The 24,156-nt window shown below is 44.0% G+C and overlaps 1 protein-coding gene across 1 annotated transcript in view; it reads right to left on the bottom strand.

The window, feature by feature from the left end:
- GABRR1 (gamma-aminobutyric acid type A receptor subunit rho1) overlaps positions 1-15,154 on the bottom strand; it is a 34,770-nt gene extending 19,616 nt beyond the window's left edge. Inside the window, exon 1 of the mRNA XM_002690205.6 lies at positions 14,868-15,154. Within this exon, the coding sequence (XP_002690251.4) occupies positions 14,868-14,971 (104 nt within the window). The 5' untranslated portion in view covers positions 14,972-15,154. The remainder of the gene's footprint in view (positions 1-14,867) is intronic.
- Between the last annotated feature and the right edge of the window lie 9,002 nt (positions 15,155-24,156).

Genomic DNA, 24,156 nt, shown 5'->3' with positions numbered 1-24,156 from the left:
ATGTTTTTAAAAGCCTCCCAGATAATTTTAATGTGAAACCAAGAGCGAAAACTGCTGGTCCTGGGCTTACTAATAAGTCTAAATTCACCCAAAGCTCCTCGGCTATTTGGGGCAGGTTGCAGCTGGAGGGGAGAGGCAGTGGGTGTGGGCTGAGCCTGTCTCCCTTGGACCCCTCTGGCCCATCCTACAGAGAGAGCGTGGACTTGCCCTTGGGTCAAATGCCAACCATTCTGGCTCCTTGGAGGCAGCTTCTTGTACTTCTGGTTCTGAATCGCATCTAGGGCCATTTTAATTCATATTCACTTTTTCTAAGTAGGTAATATATTTGCAGGGTTTGACAATTAGAAAGGAAATGCAGTGAAAAGTTGGCTTTCTACCTGTGCCTCCATTCATCCCATTCCCCCAACCACTGTTACTGCTCTCTTTCTGTTCTTCATTTGGCCATGGGGCTTGTAGGATCTTAGTTCCCTGACCAGGGTTCAACCCAGAGCCCCTGCTTTGCAAGCATGAGTCTTAACCACTGGACCACCAGGGAAGTCCCCCTTCTCCCTGGTACCTCTCTTATTGGTTTCTAGTCTATCTGTTCAGAGTATCTCGTAGGTACAAGTAAATACAAACATACATTCTTATATCCCATATTTTTCCAGTTTCATTGAGATATACTCAATACTTAACATTGTATTAGTTTTAGGTGTACAACATGATGATGTGATACATGTATATTTTGTGATAAAATTATTACCACAATGCATCTAGTTAACATCCCTCACCTCACATAGTTACACATTTTTTTTTTCTTGTGATGAGAAACTTTAGGAGCTACTCTTACAGTTTTCAAATATACAATATAGTAGTGTTAACTATAGTCACCACGCTGTACATTACCATCCTCAGCACTTATTTATGATATAACTGGAGGCTTGTACCTCTTGATCCCTTTCATCCATTTCGCCCACCCCACACCCCACACCTAGGGCGACCACCTATCTGTTCTCCATACCTACTAGTTTGTTTTTTTTTTAATTCCACGTAGAAGTGAAATGATACAGTATTTGCCATGTATGCTGTGGCAAATGGTCTCTTATTTTTACACATCAAGTAACATATAAACTTACACTTTTTCTTTCTTCCCTTATATATATATATATATATAACTTGGATTTTTTTCCATATCAAAGTATCCCAAGCCTCATATTCTTTTTCACACTACATAGTGTTGCATTGCACAGATGTACCATCACTCACACGCTCAGTCCTCTATCGGTGGACACGTGAGTCGCTTCTAGTCTTTTGCTGTTACAATCAGTGCCACAAGGGCCTTTTACAGTCTTCACTTACCCCTCAGCAGCATCTCTGGAACTCACAGAAACAATCAACTGCCCTCCCAGCTCCTCCTCGTCCCAACAGCAGTGTGTGTGTGTGTGTCCTCCCGTGTACCATGCACACTCAAACACACACTCACACTTCTTTCAATGCACATGTCCCAAACTTTGGCCTACATCAGCATCTCTTGGAGGCCTGTTTCAAACCTAGGTTCCTGAACCTTGCCTTGCCCCAAAGTTTCTGATTTAGCAGGTCTGGGCTAAGGTCTAAGAATCTGTATTTGTTACAAGTTTCCAGATGCTGCTGGTGGTGGTGGTGGTCAGGAGATGGCACTTTATTTTAATGTTTTGGCCACGCCACCCAGCATGTGAGATATTAGATCCCTGACCAAGGATGGGACCTTGGTCCATGCATTGGAAGTGTGGAGTCTTAACCACTGGGTCACCAGAGAAGTCCCTGGAGATGGCACTTTGAGAACCAGAGCTCTGGTGCATTCATCCTCAACACACAATTTCCTCCCTTGTAACTGGCTCAGTCCATCGTTAAGTGCTTGGCTATCTTCTTTCCTAAAGAAACTATCATTCTGGGCAGGGGTTGTGGGGTGTGGAGAATGTGTCTGGGAGACAGGAAAACAGAGCTCCACCCTCCAGTGACCTGCCTGCTCCGTGCCTTTGGGCACCTTTCCCTGGGATTCGGTTTCCTCATCTTATTGCAGGTGAAGCTCTGTGACAGGACCAGGGCTGTGTGGAGCCAATAGGATCATGTGTGTGTGTGTACTTCTTTTGGAACTTGAAGGTGGACCACACATGGAAGGAGTCATTGTTGTTTCTCAGCCAATAGGAAGTTTCCTCCTAAAGGAAGGAAATCCCTGGCAACAAAGGCTTTGCCCCAGGGAAGAATCTTAACTAGTGGATCAGGGAGGAAGTACGCTGCTGCTGGAAGGGAGGGAGGAAGCCATTGCTGCCCACCTCCTCTCTCTCTCCTAATGGAGCCAGGAGCCCTCCTTCTGCTCCATGCCCCTCAGCCAGGAGTAGAGGCGTTGCTGCAAATCACTGTAGCTTAGGTGTGGAGAAGAGGTCCCTTACACTGGTGTGCGTGCACCTCTGGTCATTGAATGCCTTACTTGAGGACATCTTTGTGCACTCCATCTTTGAGGCTTACTATGAAATTAAAACTAAAGGTATTCTAGAGAGTCCAGGTACTCAAATCAACAAAGTATCCTTCACCCTCTAGATTTGCTTCAAATCTAACTGGAATAAAATGTGAAGAAAAAAAAAAAAAAAGACTACAAAACTGCAATGCATTATTTTAGCTTTTCAACGAGCAATTCCCATGACCCACAGAAGCAGGAATTGGAGGATTAATTATTCAGAAGGCCTGATTTCAAGAGGTCTGACCTAAACTATCTCCCCAACTGAAACTGATGGCATTTTTAACCTGGAACTGCCATGAAGCTGTCAGTATGGACAGCGACACATTGCCAGGTGAACCATTTCTCTCGGGCATCCTTGTACTTCAGCTTAGTGATTCAGCCAAAAGTGCACTGGCAGGAGATGAGAGAGCAGAGGGTAAGTCCTCCTTCTCTCTCGGCTTCAATGCCAGGGACTAGCCATGTCTGTGTTGCTCTGTAACTGCAGATAATCACAGTACTTCAATAAGCTCCAGTTACACAATTTCCCCTTCAGGTCTGCAGGTAGGCATGGCTTCCTGTATTTCTTGTGCTTGGGGGTGGGGCATTCACTTGCCTGGTTGCTGCCCTGAACCCTGTGCACCGCTCTGCGAGCGGTCTCTTTATTCAATTATTGGTTAAGCCCTTTTGAGTGCAGTGCTGTTTTCTGCCAAGACCCGACTGATACCCAGGAATATCAGGGCTGATGCACAGGGATTATGTCATTCGAGACAAAGTGGAGCAGGGGCAGGTGTGCGCTCTGCAGGAGGTGGTCCCAGGGCTGCTTCTGCTGCTGCTGCTGCTGCTGCTGCTAAGTCGCTTCAGTCGTGTCCGACTTTGTGCGACCCCACCAGGCTCCTCCGTCCCTGGGATTCTCCAGGCAAGAACACTGGAGTGTTCTTCTCCAATGCATGAAAGTGAAAAGTGAGAGTGAAGTCTCTTAGTCGTGTCCTACTCTTAGCAACCCCATGGACTGCAGCCCACCAGGCTCCTCCGTCCATGGGATTTTCCAGGCAAGAGTACTGGAGTGGGGTGCCATTGCCTTCTCCAGGTTCCATGGCTGGGGAAGGGCAAAGACTGGAGGGAGAGCTACAGCTCATCACAGTGGATGGTCAGCAGGGGCAGGACGAGGCCACAGGCCACTGAGGGCAGAGTCCTCTTCATCTTTGGCATTTTGCACAGTGCCGAGTTCCCGTGGACTCTCAGTACATGTTAGTGAGTGAAGAACGGTATTAGTTCTTTGGATGGGTGCCAGAGAGAGCAATACAAGAGATGCAGGAAGAAAGAGGGGGTAGGAATAAAAATCAAGTTGGGCCCCAGTCTTACTGTGGCTTTTGTTGTTTAGTCACTATGTCGTAAACCACCAGTCTCATCTGTCCATGGAATTCTCCAAGCAAGAATACTGGAGTAGGTTGCCATGCTCTCCTCCAAAGGATCTTCCCCACCCAGGGATCGAACCTGAGTCTCCTGAATTGGCAGGTGAATTCTTTACCACTGAGCCACCAGGGAAGCCCTACTGTGGCTTTGGGCCAGTCTAAAACAGAACTGGGCACCAACTAAAGGAAGGGCTGCCAAATTCTGAAAGGTCACTACCTCTGCCATCATGAGGCTGAGATTCTAGCTTAGCAAAAAACTGATAATTAGGACACCTAAAATCTTACTCTTTTTCTGCCACACCATGCAACTTGTGGGATCTTAGTCCCCGACCAGGGATTGAATCCCAGCCATGGCAGTGAAAGCACTGAGTCCCAACCACTGGACCACCAGGGAACTCCCCTAAAATCTTTTTTAAATTGCTATTTAATATTTTAAAATAACTATTCCCTGTTCACATTCCTATGTTAACGTTTTTTGGAAAATAGATTGAAGCCTAAAGGAAAGGATGAAAATCACTAAGAAATAAGCTGTACCATCCTGAGTATATCCTTACAACCTTGAGAGAGGGGAAAACACTGTAACTTGCTTTTAACTCAAGTTACATATGTCTTCAAATACTTTTCATGTCACCAGCATCATTGTACCAGCCGAGGTATGAGTATTGACCTTGAAATGAAGTGTAACACATAGCAAATAAAAGGATAACTAACACTGCCTGAGTACTTACTCTCTGCCAGTTACCAGGCTAACAATATCACATGTATTAACTGGGTTAGTCTTTATAACAACCCTGTGAGGTAGGCCTTGCCATTGTGCCCATTTCATATATGAGGAAGCTAAGACACAGATGGTTTGAATAACTTGTGAAAGTGAAGGAGCCAGGAGTCACACTCAGAGGCTCTGGCTCTAAGGATGGGAGGCAAGTTTGGCCACTGTATCTCACTGGGAGATCTGGCTCCCATTGCCTGGAATTTGGGTTCAATATGGAAGGTCCAAGCTTACCTTTCCCCTCACAGAAGAGCCAGCATGGACCTTGCACAAAACTGGTGCCCACTCATTGATTAAACAAGGGCATTTATTGGGACTTCCCTGGCAGTCCAGTGGTTTAAATTCCATGCTTCCAATGCAGGGGAAGTGGGTTCAATCCTGGTTGGGGAAAAAAATGAGTGCATTTACTGATTAAGTCCCTAGGAACTTAAGAAGAAGGAATTGACATGTTCCAAGTTGGATACCTGGCTGTCTGAGGAGGCCTTACAAATAGCTGTGAAAAGAAGGGAAGCGAAAAGCAAAGGAGAAAAGGAAAGATATACCCATTTGAATACGGAGTTCCAAAGAATAGCAAGGAGAGATAAGAAAGCCTTCCTCAGTGATCAATGCAAAGAAATAGAGGAAAACAATAGAATGGGAAAGACTAGAGATCTCTTCAAGAAAATTAGAGATACCAAGGGAACATTTCATGCAAAGATGGGCTCAATAAAGGACAGAAATGGTATGGACCTAACAGAAGCAGAAGATATTAAGAAGAGGTGCCAAAAATACACAGAAGAACTGTACAAAAAAGATCTTCATGACTCAGATAATCACGATGGTGTGATCACTCACCTAGAGCCAGACATCCTGGAATGTGAAGTCAGGTGGGCCTTAGGAAGCATCACTATGAACAAAGCTAGTGGGGGTGATGGAATTCCAGTTGAACTATTTCAAATCCTGAAAGATGATGCTGTGAAAGTGCTGCACTCAATATGCCAGCAAATTTGGAAAACTCAGCAGTGGCCACAGGACTGGAAAAGGTCAGTTTTCATTCCAATCCCAAAGAAAGGCAATGCCAAAGAATGTTCAAACTACTGCACAATTGCACTCATCTTACACACTAGTAAAGTAATGCTCAAAATTCTCCAACCCAGGCTTCAGCAATATGTGAACCGTGAACTTCCAGATGTTCAAGCTGGATTTAAAAAAGGCAAAGGAACAAGAGATCAAATTGCCAACATCTGCTGGATCATGGAAAAAGCAAGAGAGTTCCAGAAAAACATCTATTTCTTCTATATTGACTATGCCAAAGCCTTTGACTGTGTGGATCACAATAAAATGTGGAAAATTCTTCAAGAGATGGGAATACCAGACCACCTGACCTGCCTCTTGAGAAACCTGTATGCAGGTCAGGAAGCAACAGTTAGAACTGGACATGGAACAACGACTGATTCCAAATAGGAAAAGGAGTACGTCAAGGCTGTATATTGTCACCTTGCTTATTTAACTTATATGCAGCGTACATCATGAGAAATGGTGGGCTAGAAGAAGCACAAGCTGGAATCAAGATTGCCAGGAGAAATATCAATAACCTCAGATCTGCAGATGACACCACCCTTATGGCAGAAAGTGAAGAAGAACTAAAGAGCCTTTTGATGAAAGTGAAAGAGGAGAGTGAAAAAGTTGGCTTAAAACTCAACATTCAGAAAACGAAGATCATGGCATTTGGTCCCATCACTTCATGGCAAATAGATGGGAAAACAGTGAAAACAGTGTCAGACTTTATTTTTGGGGGCTCCAAAATCACTGTAGTTGGTGACTGCAGCCATGAAATTAAAAGAAGCTTACTCCTTGGAAGGAAAGTTATGACCAATATAGATAGCATATTAAAAAGCAGAGACATCACTTTGTCAGCAAAGGTCCATCTAGTCAAGGCTATGGTTTTTCTAGTGATCATGTATGGACATGAGAGTTGGACTATAAAGAAAGCTGAACGTGGAAGAATTGATGCTTTTAAACTGTGGTGTTGGAGAAGACTCTTGAGAGTCCCTTGGACTGCAAGGAGATCCAACCAGTCCATTCTAAAGGAGATCAGTCCTGGGTGTAAATTGGAAGGACTGATGTTGAAGTTGAAACTCCGGTACTTTGGCCACCTGATGCAAAGAGCTGACTCAGTTGAAAAGACCCTGATGCTGGGAAAGATTGAGGGCAGGAGGAGAAGGGGACGACAGAGGATGAGATGATTGGATGGCATCACTGACTCAATGGACATGAGTTTGAGGAAATTCCAGGAGTTGGTGATGGACAGGGAGGCCTGGCGTGCTGCGGTTCATGGGGTCACAAAGAGTCGGACACGACTGAGCGACTGAACTGAAGTGAACTGAAGTTATGATAATACAGGATGACGTTTGAGACAGATTCTTGAACTGAATGGAGGGTGTATGTTTCTTGAACATACATTTTTATTCTATCTTCTTGCTGCTGCTACTGCTGCTGCTAAGTCAGATTATGAAAACTTCTGGTCTGTGGTCTTTCTTCTTGATATTTCCTTGCCGTAGTTCCCAGTCTGTTTGTCTAAAGACGATGTTTTCTCAAAACATTTCCCAGAGGTTAGATCAGGTCTGGGGGCCCATTAGGAGCAGGGTGCTGCCAGAAGGCTCATTTAACTAATAGCAGAGAATTCGATAAGTTATACTTCACTTTGTTCATTACTTCATCTTCAAGCCTGGCATGCTGAAGTCCATAGGGTCGGAAAGAGTTGGACACAACTGAGCGACTGAATAACAGCAACATTATAGCCTTTAGTCCTACAGGCAGACGGCAATGTGGAAATGGCCAGTCTACTGCCAGAGCCACACAGAGGTGATTTTGTGTTCCCCACAGACTCGTTGGCCTGGGGGTTGTGTGAATATGTGTGTGTGCATTTAATTTTTCTTTATTTTATTTATTTCTGCCATCATGTTATTTACACTGTCTTGAACAGCATTTCTTGAACTGCTAGGGAGACTGTGCATTTTTCCACATAATGAGTAAGGACTGTGTATTTTCCCTCAAGTATAACTTTCCTTGGATTCCTCACTAAATGGATTTTTGGGTAACTGATGATCTCTTTTTCAAACCACTGCCTCTAAGAATGTGTGATAGGTAAGTTAGGTGTCAACTTGGCTAGACTCTGGTACCAGTTTTTGGTTTAAATACCAGCCTAGATGTTGCTGTGAAGGTGTTCTTAAGATGTGACTAACATTTAAATCAGTAGCCTTTAAATAAAGCAGATTACCCTTCGTAATGTGGGTAGGTCCCATCCAATCAGTTTAAGACCTTAGAAAAAAAGACTGAGGTCCTCTGAGGAAGAGCGAATTTGGTCTGCAGACTGCCTTCAGCTGAAACATCAGCTCCTGCTGGAATTTCCCCTGCCTGCCTGACTGCCATGTAACTTTCAGACTTGGTTGCCCACACAATCACATGAGCCAATTCTTTAAATAAATCCTCCTCCCACCCCAGCTCCCCTCATATGTGTGTGTGTGTGTGTGTGTACACGTATGTGCTTAGTCCCTCAGTTGTATCCAACTCTTGTGACTCCATGGACTACAGCCTGCCAGGCTCTTCTGTTCATGGGGATTCTCTAGGCAAGAATACTGGAGTGGGTTGCCATGCCCTCCTCCAGGGGATTTTTCCAACCCAGGGATTGAATCTAGGTCTCCTGTATTGCAGGCAGATTTTTTACCTTCTGAGCCACCAGGGAAGCCCCGTATATATACATATATAGGTATATTATAATAAATATTGTACCATATATATGTATGTGTGTAATACCATAGAGAGACAGACAGGGAGATAGATATACAAACATACATTGTTGTTGTTGTTTAGTATCTAAGTTGTGTCTGACTCTTCCGGGACCACATGGACTCCCACCAGGCTCCTCTGTCCATGGGACTTCCCAGGCAAGAATACTGGAGTGGGTTGCCATTTCCTTCTGCAGAAGATCTTCCTGACCCAGGGATTGAATCTGCATCTGTTGCACTGGCAGGCAGATTCTTTATCACTGAGCCACCAGGGAAGCCCAGATATATACATGTTATGCACATGCTATTGGTTCTGTTTCTTGGGAGAACCCTGACTAATCGAGACAGTGAATATTCCATGATGCCTGAAGTCTGCACACCTGTGGGAGACCTGAGTTGCCTAGAACCGGAAGGCTGTGTCTGGCATAGGTGGGGTGTTTGTGCTGTCTCAGAGTCTTCTGATCCAGCCTTCTGGCCACCACGATGGACCCAGGTTCGATGGATCAGACTTGGCCTGCTGTGGCCCTTCCAGGGGGACAAGAGGACGCAGCAAGGGCATGTTTGTCCACCTGCTTCTCTGGTAAAATCTCAACCTTGAACATCTCCTTTTCTTGATCTTTCTGTTTCAGTTTCCTATAAAATGAGGGAATAACTCTAACCTTATAGGATCACTATAAGGATTAAATAAGAAAATGTTAACATAAACATTGCTCTGGTTTTGACATATGAAAACATTTTCATACGGTTCAAGCTGAATTTTACATCCATGAGTATAACTTCCCGTTCTCTTATGGTGGTCAGAGTTGGGCACAGGAAGTAGAGAAACAGGGGATGCAGAACTCTGAGGGTACACTGTGTGACCTGGCATGACTTCTGTACTTTTCTGTGCCTTTCTCTTCTCATCTTTAAAAGGGGGGCATTTCCAAGGTCTTTGAAATTCTGTAGAGGAAGGGGTGAGGTCCAATTTGCTCATTGCTTCTTCCAGTGCCTGGAGCAGAGTGTCATTGATACATATTTGTTGAATGAATGAATGAATGAGTGAAGTACAAGAAAAGGAAGGGTTAAGAGTCTCTCATTTATTCATGCCCAACATTTCTTGAATATCTGCTATTTATCAGATATTGTACTTGAACCTGGGGAGACAAGGATAAAGGTGTTAGCTGAGCCCTTGTTATAACTAAACTGTGCCCCACCCATTCATATCGTCCCCTAATGCTCCATGTGACTATCTGGAGGCAGGGCCTTTAGGCAGGTATTTAAGGTTAATTGAAACTGGTGTCCACTTAGGAAGAGGAAGAGACACCAAAGAGCCTCCCCATCACATTCCGTCTCCCCAGCGGTGAGCCCAGAGGAAAGATGCTGTGAGGACACAGCAGAAAGGCAGCATCTACAAGCCTGGAAGAGATCCCTTCCCAGAAACCAAAGTTGCTACCATCTTGATCATGGCCTTCTAGCCTCCAGGACTTGAGAAAACGAATGTCTGTTGTTTAAGCCACCCAACCTGCGGTGTTTTGTTATGGCAGCCTGGGCAGACAGCTCTCAGGGGGCTCATAGGCTGATAATACTGAATGATCAATTGTCTGAGATAGGATAGATGGGGGCCGTGGAAGCTCGGAAAAAAGTCATCTGAGGCTTCAGATGCAGGGGCTGGGGAGGGCCAAGGAAGGTCCTCGAAAAAAGGTGACATCTATGCTAAATGTTGGAGGAGGAAAAAAAAATGAGCCAGAGGAAGAGGGAAGAGATGGGTGTGGTGAGCCCTGGAGCAGCCCAGTGAAGGCTCAGGAAACTATCAGGATGAGCGGCGTTTTGTAACCAGAAGAGAGTGAGAAGCACAAAGACTCAAAGTTCTAGCAAGCTCTCTGGAGAATGAAGGGATGCAATGAAGAGAGAACACTGCTAACTTAAAAGAAAAAATCACAGGATTTCCCTGGTGGTGCAGTAGTTAAGACTCCATACTCCCAGTGCAGGGGGCCCAGGTTCAATTACTGATCAGGGTATTAGGTCCTGAATGCCTCAACTAAGACCCAACAAAGCCAAATTAAGAAAAAATATTTTAAAATAAAAATCTAATAAAAGAGGTGTAGGGCGATCAGAGAGACCCCGCCCATAACCCAGAGGTTTGTGCTTTGTCAGGACAGGTTCTGACAGCCAACAACCTCCTCCCTCCTGGCCTCTGCCCTTCATCACCTGAATCCGCTGCAAGCTCCCATCACTGTCTATCGCTCTCAGCTTCTTCTAGTCTCAGTGGTCCAGTTGACAGCCAGGCTTCTTGTAAAAGTGAACCACATTCATTCCATTTTCTCCTCTCCTCAACACACCGCTGCCCATCTCCTCTCGCTGACATTGTTAACGGCTCTTCACCACTTAAGTGGAGCTTGCATCTTGGCCCTCTACCTGACTGATTTTGACCCTGGTGGGATCTGACCCACCAGGTTTTGCAATCCACATGGATTGCTCCCTCCTTCTGGAAACCTTTGACACCTCAACTGAACGCCTCTCTGGTCCGCAAGCCTCTTGTGGGGAGAGTGTGTACCTGACTTGGTCACTGATGAGGCACCCACTGCCCAGGGCAGTGTCTGCTCTGTGACACGCATCTGATAACTGTCCAGTAGATGCTCCCTTAGCCTCTTTGGCACCTCTCCATTCCAGTTCCACACCTGTTTCTCTGATCACCCATTTCCAGCTTCCTTCCCTGAATCCTCTAGTTGTGTTATGCGGGATCTTTCCTCGTGGTGAGCGAGCTCAGTTGCCCTGCAGCATGTGGGATCTTAGTTCCTCGACCAGAGATCGAACCCGTGTCCCCTGCATTGCAAGGCGAATTCCTGACCACTGGACCACCAGGGAGGTCCCCACGGAGTCCTCTTCATCTTCGCCTTGAATGTTGCTCATCACAGCTCTCTCTTTGTCCTGCTCTTATCTCATGCTGTCTTTGGGTCACTTCATCCATCACCACCGGAAAACTCTCTTTACAGCTACATCTCCAGACCCTAATTCTCTTTTGAGCCACAGACCTAGAGGCCTTCCTGTCAACTGGATGACCATCTCCTAGTAGCTTGTAAGCACACGCAGGTCCACATGCTCATACTGATCTCATCCTCTTTGCCCCCAAACCTACTTCTCCTCCTGCTCTCCCTTCCCAGGCACTCCCCCCTACCCAGTTACACCTTCCAGATACCTGCTAGACTCCCACCCAGTCTAATCCTGGCAATTCTGCCTCCTGAAAGTTCTCATCCATCTTCCCCCATTCCTGTTCACTTCATCCCACTAGTACCATCCTAGCTCCAGCTCTCACCATCTCTCATCTGGTCTAAAGCAGGGACTCTGGATGACTTTTTCTGTCTGCCTTGCAACTCCTTCTGCATCCTCCTGCCACCCTGCCACCAGTGTCATCTCCCCAAAATGGAAATCAGCTGAAACTCTTAGAACCTCTCTTTCCTGCAGTTTAAATTTGAGTTCTATAGCATTACAGACAAGAATGCTAATGGTACTTGTTTCTGATGGGATCACTTTGTGCTTCCAGAGCTTGAGTAGGAATTTGTCCAGGGGCCTGTGGTGTAGACAGGCTAGATTTTCATTCTTCCAAGGGTGAGGGAGAGACCATAAGTATTGATACATTCTAATACATTCTGATACATTCTAATTGATACTGCTCAATGCCCTGGCACTCTGATCTTTATCCAGCACGTTTCATGAAGGTGGATCCCATCGGGATATATCTCCCAAGAAGATGCTGAGAAAAACACAGAAATTATTTGCCAGGGCAGAGACTAGAGTAAGCCCCAAGTGAGGCACAAAATGTAAGAAGGCCCTTACTCTTGGGCCGTGCAAGGCCCTATTCATTCATTCAGTCAGCTATTTATTTTTCAGTCGTGCTCTGCAGCTTGTGGGATCTTAGTTCCCTGACCAGGGATCAAACCCACACCCTTGGCAGTGGAAAGAGTAGTAACCATTGGACGCCAGGGAATTCCCAAGGGTCACTTTAGATTTTGCATCATTGGCACCTCACTAGCCTCACTCTCACCACGTGTGTGTGTTCACCTTGCTTCTTATGTTATTAGTATGAACCGTGAAAAGCAGCCTGGCTACAAATTACCAGCAGTTTATGAGTTTAGAGTCTGGCTAAAATTAAGTGAGCCCTTTAAAAACTTAGGCTACGTAAAAACAAAACACCTGGCTGGGCTCACCATTTTGGAAAGCAATTCTGCCAGTTATACTGGAACTTTAAATGTTCTTATGCCATTTGGTCTAATATACTTCCAGGAGTCTACCCTAATTAAATAATCATGCACATAAACAATGACCTTATATACAAAGATATCCAGACAGAATATTTATAATAACAAAGAGAAAGCAGTTAAATATTGTAAGCAGAGGAAGATACTTAAGCAGTTATAATTGTTATGATGCTTTATAGTGTGTTCATTCCAATGATAACACTATATACTTCAAATAAGAAAATATGCAGATAAAATCACATTAAAAACAATAAGGTTACAAAACTATATGCATAGAAAAACCCCAGTCTAGTTAATATTCAATACATGCTTATTAAAAAAAACGGAAGAAAATACACAAAAATGTTAACAATGTTATTTCTAGGTTTTGGGGATTATGGGTGATTTTTGTGCATTCAGAAACATTTTTTTCCTGTGGTTTTTAAAATAATGTGTCTTTCATAATAAAAATAAAAGTTCCTTTAAGTAATTTTTAAAAGAAAATTTATTTTGCTTTCAGGACTCACTTTGTCATTTTGTGTGTGTGTGTGTGTGCGTGCTCAGTCATGTCTCACTCTTTGTGACCCCATGGACTGTAGCCCACCAGACTCCTCTGTTCATGGGATTTTCCAGGCAAGAATACAGGAGTGGATTGCCATTTCCTTCTCCAGAGGATCTTCCTGACCCAGGGATCCACCCTGAGTCTTTGGATCTCCTGCATTGGCAGGCAGACTCTTTACCACTAGTGACTCACTGGTATTCCTAATAAGTCACCCCTCTAACTCTGGCTTGGGAGAGAGGCTGAAAAGTTTTTGGTGACAACCAATAGGATTTGTTGCTGCCATCTGTAATCCTCGAGAGCACATTTGGTTCAGATCATCTCTATGGCGGCACCGCTCCACAAATTCCACTGTTTGTCCCGCAGCCCCTGACTCTGACAGTGATGGGACACGTGTCGTGTGCACAGCAGTCCCTGTCTGTGTCCTGGGCTCACCACGACCAATGCATATTTCAACTCCTTAACTTTGATATGTTGCTAAAACTGCTTGAAACAAGGGCTGTGAGCCATAGCTGGCTGTTCAGAAGCCCAAGTGTGAAGGGCTCTCTCAAACCCAGAGTGGGTCACTCAGAAGTCAGACACCCAGCCCTCCCACTAGCCCCAGACTCCAAGAAGCCAGATTTCCTTTCATATTCATCAAATTTGCTTTTTTTAAAAAAGTTTTTGACCACACCTTGTGGCATGTTGGATCTTAGTGCTCTGACTGGGGATTGAACCTACACCCCCTGCACAGGAAGGAAGAAGGTTTAACCACTGGACCACCAAGAAAGTCCCATAGTAATTGATACTTATGACCTCTGCTCATCTTACAATCAGAGATGAAGAAAGCTAAAGTTCAATTTGAATTCAGGATAATAAAGAACCAAGAATCAAGAATGCCCTTCCTGCCTCCATCTCTCCATCAGTTAAGAGAGAGCTGGTTTTGGGGGTGGGGAGTGGGGTCTCCAAATATCCTATTTTATTGATGCGTATCAGGCAAACAGGTGTGCAGACATGCATTTCCATTACCAGCACTGTCACAGAGCCACCCTGGTGAAGCTGATGCTGAAGGATCGGTCTGTTTCTGTCTGAGCTCCTTCCGCAGGCTGGCACAGCCAGGGCGGCACGTACCTTGCTGGCAACCATCAGCAGCTGGTCCTCAGGCTGGTCCACCCCGTACCCTCCCAGTTTACAGATGGGGACAATCTAACGATCCTCCAGGCCACATAGCTTGAAGAAAGCTGTTTTGTTCTCTTTTAAAAGATTGTAAAAGGGACCTACACATCTAGCAGAAATAATTAGAACTCACATAATCATTCTCACTAATTAGAGGTCCCATCAGTCATTTGAGAATTCCCAGATTTTCTCCAACCTAGGATGCAAACATCAAATAATTGCCCTTGTTATTTTTAACGTGCATATATGCTTTTTTTTTTCCCCAGAATCTTTTCACCCACGACAATTCCTAAGAGACTGGAGAATATGCAATGATAGCACTGTACCAAATCTAAGCATCATTTAAAAAGAAAACATAATTCTAACATCGTAAAAAGAAGAGGGGAAGGAAGCAGGAGAACAAAGGGAAAAGGAGCAAGAAGGCAAAGGGCATCCCCAGGAAACACCACATACTGGAAACGATTCCACAATGAAACCAGAAGCTCGCTGCACACACCGTCTCCCTCTAAATCCTCTGTGCTGAAATGTCCACTCACCTGCCTTTCTTCGACATCTCCTGTATGTCTCTTTTTCGCCAGTGCACTCTGCTTTCAGTAGGCAAAACCCACACCCACCACAAAAAGAAAACGCCAACTTTCATATTCTGGACGGCCAACGTGGGTTTCCAAATCCAAATAGTTCTCTGAAGAAACAGCAAAAAAAAAAAAAGGAAAAGGATGTTCTTTTTCTCTCTTAAGACATTATCGGTCTGTTCATTATTAGAAAGATGTTTATTCACGGAAAAAAAAAAATTCAACCCACAGTCTGTAATCTGGAGAGCAGGAGAAAGCAATTTCCACTAAACCTATAAATCCTCCTACGTCAGATGTCAGGGATTTTCTGCAGGGAGGTTGAAGTCCTGTGTCCCTGGCTGACAATTATTTTGGCTGGTCTAAATAAGTTCATCATCAGACCTGGTGAATTAGTTCAGAAAGGTCTGTATGAATTTCTGGTCCAACGAATAGAAGGAAGTAAGGAGGAACCAAAACAATTTCCAAATCCAGAACTGCCTGAGGTGCTGAACTGCTTCTTATGTCCCGAAATTGAGCTCCTCCCTGGATCTATTTTAAGCTTTTAGCCATTATTATTTGCTTCAGCTGAGGGCTGGATTTGGACAGTTCCCTGCCCCCACTCCTTTTTGTGGATGAATCTGTGGAAACTCAGGGCTCTGTAACTGGGTGGGTTGTCTATTTGGCTAACACTTCAGTAGGGCTTCCCTTGTGGTTCAGCAGGTAAAGAATCTACCTGCAATGCAGGAGACCTGGGTTCAATCCCTGGGTTGGGAAGATCCCCTGGAGAAGGGAACGGCTAACCACTCCAGTATTCTGGCCTGGAGAATTCCATGAACGGTACAGTCCATGGGGTCACAAAGAGTCAAACACGACTGAGTAACTTTCATTTCATTTCAGTAGAAGGCTAATCCTTGTCTGGTGGACCCTCCAGGAATCTTCTCATCCTCTACGGATGTGGTTTTTATTGTCTTTGTTTTGTTTGTTTGTTTTGCTTTGATGTGGAGGATAGTAAATGCTTTCTTTTTCTGAATTTTTTTCTGTATACTGGAGTCTGTTTGATCTACAGTGTTGTATTAGTTTCAGGTGTACAGCAAAGTCATTTAGTCATACATACACAATATCTGGGGAGAAGGCAATGGCACCCCACTCCAGTACTCTTGCCTAGCAAATCCTGTGAATGGAGGAGCCTGGTAGGCTGCAGTCGATGGGGTTGCTAAGAGTCGGACATGACTGAGCATCTTCACTTTCACTTTCATGCATTGGAGAAGGAAATGGCAACCCACTCCAGTGTTCTTGCCTGGAGAATCCCAGGGACGGGGGAGCCTGGTGGGCTGCAGTCTATGGGGTCTCACAGAGTCGGACACAACTGAAGCGACTTAGCAGCAGAAGCAGCAGCAGCAGCATACAATATCTGAACTTCCAAGGTGGCACAGTGGTAAAGAATCTGCCTGCCAATGCAGGAGGTGCAAGAGATGCCAGTTCCATCCCTCGGTCAGGAAGATGCCCTAGATCAGGAAACGGCAACCCCCTCCAGTATTCTTGGATGGAAAATTCCGTGGACAGAGGAGCCTGGCAGGTTACAATCCATGGGGTTGCAAAGAGTCAGACAAAACTGAGCACACACACATACATATATCTATTCTTTTTCATATTCTTTTCCCATATAGATTATTACAGACTATTGAGTAGCGGTCCCTATCCTATACACTAAGGTCCTTATTGATTATCTATTTTATATGTAGTAGTGTGTATATGTTAATCCCAAACTCCTAATTTATCTCTCCCCACCTCACTACAAACAAAGCTAGTGGAGGGGATGGAATTCCAGTTGAACTATTTCAAATCCTAAAAGATGTTGCTGTGTAAGTGCTGCACTCTATATGCTGGCAAATTTGGAAAACTCAGCAGTGGCCACAGGACTGGAAAAGATCAGTTTTCATTCCAATCCCTAAGAAAGGCAATGCCAAAGAATGCTCAAACTACCACACAAATTGCATTCATCTCACACACTAGTAAAGTAATGCTCAAAATCCTCCAAGCCAGGCTTTAGCAATACGTAAACCGTGAACTTCCAAATGTTCAAGCTGGTTTTAGAAAGGGCAGAGGAACAAGAGATCAAATTGCCAACATCCACTGGATCATCGAAAAAGCAAGAGAGTCCCAGAAAAATATCTATTTCTGCTTTATTGATTATGCCAAAGCCTTTGACTGTGTGGATCACAATAAAATGTGGAAAATTCTGAAAGAGATGGGAATACCAGACCACCTCACCTGCCTCTTGAGAAACCTGTATGCAGGTCAGGAAGCGACAGTCACAACTGGGCATGGAACAACAGGCTGGTTCCAAATAGGAAAAGGAGTATGTCAAGGCTGTATATTATCACCCTGTTTATTTAACTTATATGCAGAGTACATCATGAGAAATACTGGGCTGGAGGAAGCACAAGCTGGAATCAAGATTGCCAGGAGAAATATCAATAACCTCAGATCTGCAGATGACACCACCCTTATGGCAGAAAGTGAAGAAGAACTAAAGAGCCTCTTGATGAAAGTGAAAGAGGAGAGTGAAAAAGTTGGCTTAAAGCTCAACATTCAGAAAACAAAGATCATGGCATCTGGTCCCATCACTTCATGGCAAATAGATGGGGAAACAGTGAAAACAGCAGCTGACTTTATTTTTTTGGACTCCAAAATCACTGTAGATGGTGACTGCAGCCATGAAATTAAAAGAAGCTTACTCCTTGGAAGAGAAGTTATGACCAACATAGACAGCATGTTAAAAAGCAGAGACATTACTTTGCCAACAAAGGTCCATCTAGTCAAGGCTATGTTTTTTCCAGTAGTCATGTATGGATGTGAGAGTTGGATTATAAAGAAAGCTGAGTGCCGAAGAATTGATGCTTTTGAACTGTGGTGTTGGAGAAGACTCTTGAGAGTCCCTTGGACTGCAAGGAGATCCAACCAGTCCATCCTAAAGGAAATCAGTCCTGAGCGTTCATTGGAAAGCACTGATATTGAAGCTGAAACTCCAATACTTTGGCCACCTGATGCGGAGAGCTGACTCAGTTGAAAAGACCCTGATGCTGGGAAAGATTGAAGGCAGGAAGAGAAGGGGACGACAGAGAAAGAGATGGTTGGTTGGCATCACCAACTCAATGGACATGAGTTTGAGTAAACTCCTGGAGTTGGTGATGAACAGGGAAGCCTGGAGTGCTGCAGTCCATGGGGTCGCAAAGAGTCAGACACGACTGAACTGAACCATGTCTTTCACTTTTGGTAACTAAGTTTGTTTGCTAAGTCTTTTAGTCAGTTTTTGCTTTGTAAATAAGTTCATTTGGATCATTTTTTTTAGATATCACATGACACTTATCTTTCTCTGTCTGACTTCATGTAGTATGATAATGTCTAGGTCCATTTGTGTTGCTGCAAATGGCATCATTTCTTTCTTTTTTATGGCTGTGTGGTATTCCATTGTATGTATGTACCACATCTTTACCCATTCACCCATCGATGAACATCTAATTGCTTCTATGTCTTGGCTGTTGTAAATGCTGCAATGAACATTTGGATGCATGTATCTTTCTGAAGTATGGTTTGCTCCAGATACACACCTAGGAATGGGATTGCTGGATTATATGGTAGCTCTATTTTCAGTTTTTTAAGGAACCTCCAAACTGTTCTCTATAGTGGCTGTAACAATTTACATTCCCACCAACAGTGGAAGAGTGTTGATTTTCTTTACGCTATTTTACAACCCTGTGAAAGGTAGATATTAACATGTAGAAAACTAATAGTAATACATATCTCTCCTGTCCATAGCTATGCAAATTATTCCTCTTGTCCACTAGAGAATATAAATCTCTGAAAAGCAAATCCTCATTTGAACCAGTTATAGCATGTTCCCTCACTAATTAATGAATTAAGCAAATTCTTTCACATGTGTTCATTTTATGGTTATGTGAGTCATAATTAAATCCTCTTGTGTAAATCAGAATAAAGCACTTTCAATAAATACATGTTGGAAACAGTTCAACACACAGAAAGAAAGGCAGAATATTTGATATCTCCAGAAGTCAATATAAGCCAAGCATCATTGGATACTTAGTTGATGTGTGTGTGTGTGTGTGTGTGTGTGTGTGTGTGTGCGTGCATGCGTGCGCATCTGTGCTCAGTCATTCCGGACTCTTTGTGACCCCATGGACTTTAGCCCGCCAGGCTCCTCTGTCCATGGGATTTCCCAGGCAAGAATACTGAAGTAGGTTGCATTTCCTGATCCAGGGGATCTTCTCGACTCAGGGATTGAACCCAAGTTTCCTGTCTCCGGCATTGGCAGGTGGATTCTTTACCACTGAGCCACCTAGGAAGCCAATAGTGACTTGTTGAAGAACCAAAGTAGCAAAGAGGGATGATTCTGGGGTTGAGTATATTAAAAAGGTCTCCAGGCCAAGAAGGCATTGAGAAGGACATTAAATGGCTTTTTGATGCCCAGATTAGAAAATCTCTTTCTTTCTTGTTTGGAGAACCCTGGACTAGCTCCAGCAGCCAGAAGCCTGGACATAACCACAGAGAACAAATCTGGATGGCCTCACAAGGGCATTTCCTACCTTTTCTCAGTAGCTTTGTAGAGAGCTGGCTCAGCAGATCTGAGTTAGCGCAGTGGAAGCACAGGCTGATACCACGTGCTGAGCTTTCCCAACAGAGCCACTTCTTCCTTCACCAGGAAGCTCCCATGGCAGAGCTGGATGGCAGGAGCCCACCCTGGAGCCATTTAGCCCCAGTCAACCATGCCCAACACAACTCAGGGGGATCAGGAGAGCTCAGAAAACTGTGCGATCTTTGCTACTTTCCTGCTTGTAAGTATTCTTGATGGATGTTGTTTTGTCTTTTTCCATTAACACCACATGACTCCATTGCAGAGTATCTGTGCCCGTCTGCAGGACGTGGACATGGGAAGGAGTTGACAAGACATCTGAAGATAAATAAGACAGAAAAGTAAAAATTCAGAGGCAAATAACCTAGGCTGCTGGGGGTGTCTGCTGCATATGATGGCCTTTTTTGTCTTGCTGCCCTTTCTTGGTGTGTGGTCCTCAGATGCACAAAGTTGGATGGCCACTAATACTGTGGTCCTGGCCACTGAGAGAGGCAAGGAGAAGAAATGAAAGGCAAGCAATTTCACAAATGACACAAGAGCTGTAGTCATCACTTTTATTCACATTCCATTGGCAAAAACTTGGCCACATAGCCACTCCTAGCTGTGAGGAGTCAGAAATGTAGTCTCTAGCTGAGTCATCTTATGTTCAGCTAAAATTCCATCACTATGGGAAAAAAGGAGAGTAAATTTGGAGGAACACTCAGCCATCTGCCAAACTCTCCAACTTTGCTTTCCATCTTAGGAATCAGGTAGCAGTGACTAGAATTGCAGCTTCTATTCCAATAAACCCCTTTTGTTAGGGTTTACTGGGTCCCTTTCCTCCTGGCCTGCTTTATAATATAGAGCTAAACTTTTCAGGTCAGTCAGAGCATCCAGACTAAAGAGAAAGGGGACAAAAGTCAGTCAGACCATTCATCTGAGGCTTTTTGAAAGGCTGGTATTTATGATGAGCAGCTCAGTTACCACCCCAGTTCTGCATTGCTATTCTAATTCAGGTCAGAGTCCTTGATCCCTAGGTCCTTTAAAGCCCATCTGTAATGTGCGCTCTCTTTCTCATTTCCCTGTTGCCCCTTCCCTGTTGAACCACCAGTCCCACTAAAAACACTTAAATTACTTAATTCAAGTTATTTAATATGGCAACGACAATAGGCTGTCTGGAGACTGTACGTGCTAAGTTGCTTCAGTCGTGTCCAACTCTTTGCAACCCTATGGATTACAGTCTACCAGGCTCCTCTGTCCCTGGGATTCTCCAGGCAAGAATACTGGAGTGGGTTACCATTCCTTCCTCCAGGGGATCTTCCTGAGCAATGGATCAAACCTGCATCTCCCACATTGGCAGACAGGTTCTTTACCAGTAGTGATACCTGGGAAGCGCATTCAGAGACTACCCACCATCCATACAGAAATTTTCATCTCTAATGGGAAATCTAAATTAATAAGAAGCTTCGGGTACTTGAGTTAACTTTTTTTTTTTACAGTATAAGTCTTGTGATCTGAACATATCTTATTGATATACCTAAGATTTTAATCATCAGTGAGGCATATTAGTTTTGCTCATCACTTGGAACCTTAGCTGGTTCACCGTGGGTGCTCCATAAATATTTAGTATATGAATAAATGAACCTATTAAATGCCCAATGCTTTTATTTCTTAAGGAAGATAATGAATAAGTATATTTACATTTTTTCTAAGTTTAATTTTGAAATATTCTAAAATACTGTTAACTATTTCAGATGCTCATGTATTAATACATTTGGGAGAAATTTTTCAACAACAGTGTTTGACACAAAAATTATTCCTGACTAATATTGATACCATTTTTTAAACCCAATACTGTAACTGCCCCAATTCTTTCCCTTTGCAAGTTCACTCAAATCCAAACCACCCTATTTAGCGCCTCTCTGTAAAAAACCTCCCCTGATCATAGTAGCTCACTCTAAGCCCTTTTCTTCCGTATACTGATAGCACTTCTATATCTCTTAACTTTGGCATTTAATTGTTGTTGTTCTTCAGTCACCAAGTCATGTCCTGCTCTTCGTGACCCCATGGACTGCAGCATGCCAGGCCTTCCTGTCCCTCACCAGCTCCTGAAGTCTGCCCAAGTTCATGTCCATTGCATCGGTGATGCCATCCAACCATTTGGCCCTCTGTCGCCCTCTTCTCCTTCTGCCTTCTGTCTTTCCCAGCAGGCATTTAATTATCTGCTGCCTAAAATGGTTGACTACTTGTTTTCCCATATACCGTATTAGTCTTCTTTCTCTAAGGAAGACTATATAAATGTCAGTACTGTATTTTAGTCATCTTTTAATCACATCAGCACTGAGCACAAGATTTTGTATACTGTTAGCTGAAAAATTACATCCCTTTTTTATTTTATCTTTTGGCTGTCCTGCACAGCCCACAGGATCTTAGTTCCCCAACCAGGGACTGAACCCAGGCCATGGCAGTGAAAGCACTAAGTCCTAAACACTGGACCATGAGGGAACTCCCCTCCTTTTTGGTTCTTTATTTCTCATGCCTGCGTGCATGCTAAGTTGCTTCAGTCATGTCCAACTCTGTGCAAAGCTATGGACTACAGCCTGCCAGGCTCCTCTGTTCATGGGATTCTCCAGGCAAGAATACTGGAGTGGGTTGCCATGCCCTTCTCTTGTTTCTCATTATTATAGCCGAATAATAACTGTTTCATGAATGCTTAGATCATTTAACTGGTGCTTCTCTGAACAAGCCGTCAAACACTTGGCCAAAGTCCTTTGGATGCTGAGTCTAGGTCTCCTTCCTGTGAGGCAATCACTACTACTACTACTACTACTACTACTACCACTACTACTACTACTACTACGTCACTTCAGTCGTGTCCGACTCCGTGCAACCCCATAGACGGCAGCCCACCAGGCTCCCCCGTACCTGGGATTCTCCAGGCAAGAACACTGGAGTGGGTTGCCATTTCCTTCTCCAATGCAGGAAAGTGAAAAGTGAAAGTGAAGTCGCTCAGTCCTCCTGCTCTGGCAAGTTCTTTCTACCACAAGCCATGAAAGACTTTTATAATACTGTTTTTAGAAGCTATAAAGATTAACTAGCAATGAAAAATCGATAAGTAAAAACACATGTATCATCTCCCACCCTTTGAAAAAGAGAACAAAGGAGGCAGCAGTAAAGATTTCTATTTTTTTAAATTACCATAGGACTTCCCTGATGGTCCAGTGGTTAAGAATCTGTCTGCCGATGCAGGGGACTCGGGTTCAATCTTCAGTCCAGGAAGATTTCACATACTGTGGGGAAACTCAGCCCATGAGCCACGACTACTGAGCCCATGTGATACAACTACTGTAGAGCACATGCCCTAGAGTCCATGTTCTGCAACAAGAGAAGCCATCGCAATGAGAAGCCCACACACCCCGACTAGAGAGTAGCCCCGTTCACCGCAAGAGAAAGCCTGAGCATAGCAACGAAGACCCAGTGCAACCAAAAATAAATGAATAAAATTTTTTAAAATGACCATAATTTGCTATGTTAGTTAACTTTAATTTTTCCCGCCATCAGGGTAGAACTAGAAATGAATGGAGCACTTATGAAGTACGTGGTATTTTCAGCACAGTCGTGGACATCTTGGGTGACTTTGGACATGTTTTGACTTGCTGTGCTGCAATCTCTCACTTGGAGCGATAACCCTTCTAAGTTACAGATCCATCTAGGACTAAGAATAAATAACAAGTATCTTTAAAGTACTGGGTCAATTAAAAGAATAATACTCAACAACATTCTCAACAAGTGACCCAGGGAAAACCAATAGATAGTTTAAAATGAAGAGTAGTCCAAAGTAGTTACTCTTGGCCCCTATGTCAGCCCAGCTAGTGGGTGGCCTTGGGGAAACTGAATGGAGTTCATTAATCCATATAAGCATGATATCTGCAAAAAATAAAAGATTGACAAAAGCAGGTTTAAACAGAAATGTATCACCTCTCAAGACAAGAAGTCCAGGTTACAGGGTTGTTAGATTTAGTGATGCTACCAAAAACCTGGTTCTTTCCTTCCCTCCTCCTTTTTCCTTTGGCCATCGTACTCATGGTTACAATATGACTGCCAAAAACAACAAGCTTCCACTTTCATTCCACATTCGTATCCAGTGGGAAAGAAGGAGGAAAAGCTTTCTTCCAGATCATAATAGATAAGCCCTGTACTTCAGTCTGACTGGACCAAGAAAGGTTCTAAGTCCACTCCTGGACCAGTTGCTTTTACCAGGTTAAAACATGCTCTGATTGGCTCAGACTAGACAGGATCTCTTCTGGACTAGGAATGGGGAGATACTTGAGCAAAACCAAAGTTCTGATTCAGGAAGAAGGAAAACAGGATGACTGCTAGCTCAGCCACCAGTGGTGCCCATTGCTCACCAAAGGTGAAAGCATTCAGTTTGCAAAAGCCCAAGTGGCTCCTGCAATTAAAAAAAGTTCAAACCCATTTTGGAAGTGTTTGGAAGTGCAACTGAAAGCATAATGGCCTTCAGTAATGTCTTTTCTCCACAAAAATATTAAAACTGCGACTGTTGTTCAGTTGCTAAGTCAAGTCTGATTCTTTGCGACCCCAAGGACTATAGCCCACCAGACTCCTCTGTCCTTGGGATTTCCC

The sequence above is a fragment of the Bos taurus genome, chromosome 9 (genome assembly GCF_002263795.3).
Source record: "Bos taurus isolate L1 Dominette 01449 registration number 42190680 breed Hereford chromosome 9, ARS-UCD2.0, whole genome shotgun sequence".
Taxonomy (NCBI): domain Eukaryota; kingdom Metazoa; phylum Chordata; class Mammalia; order Artiodactyla; family Bovidae; genus Bos; species Bos taurus.
This window is presented reverse-complemented; position numbering and strand designations above follow the sequence as displayed.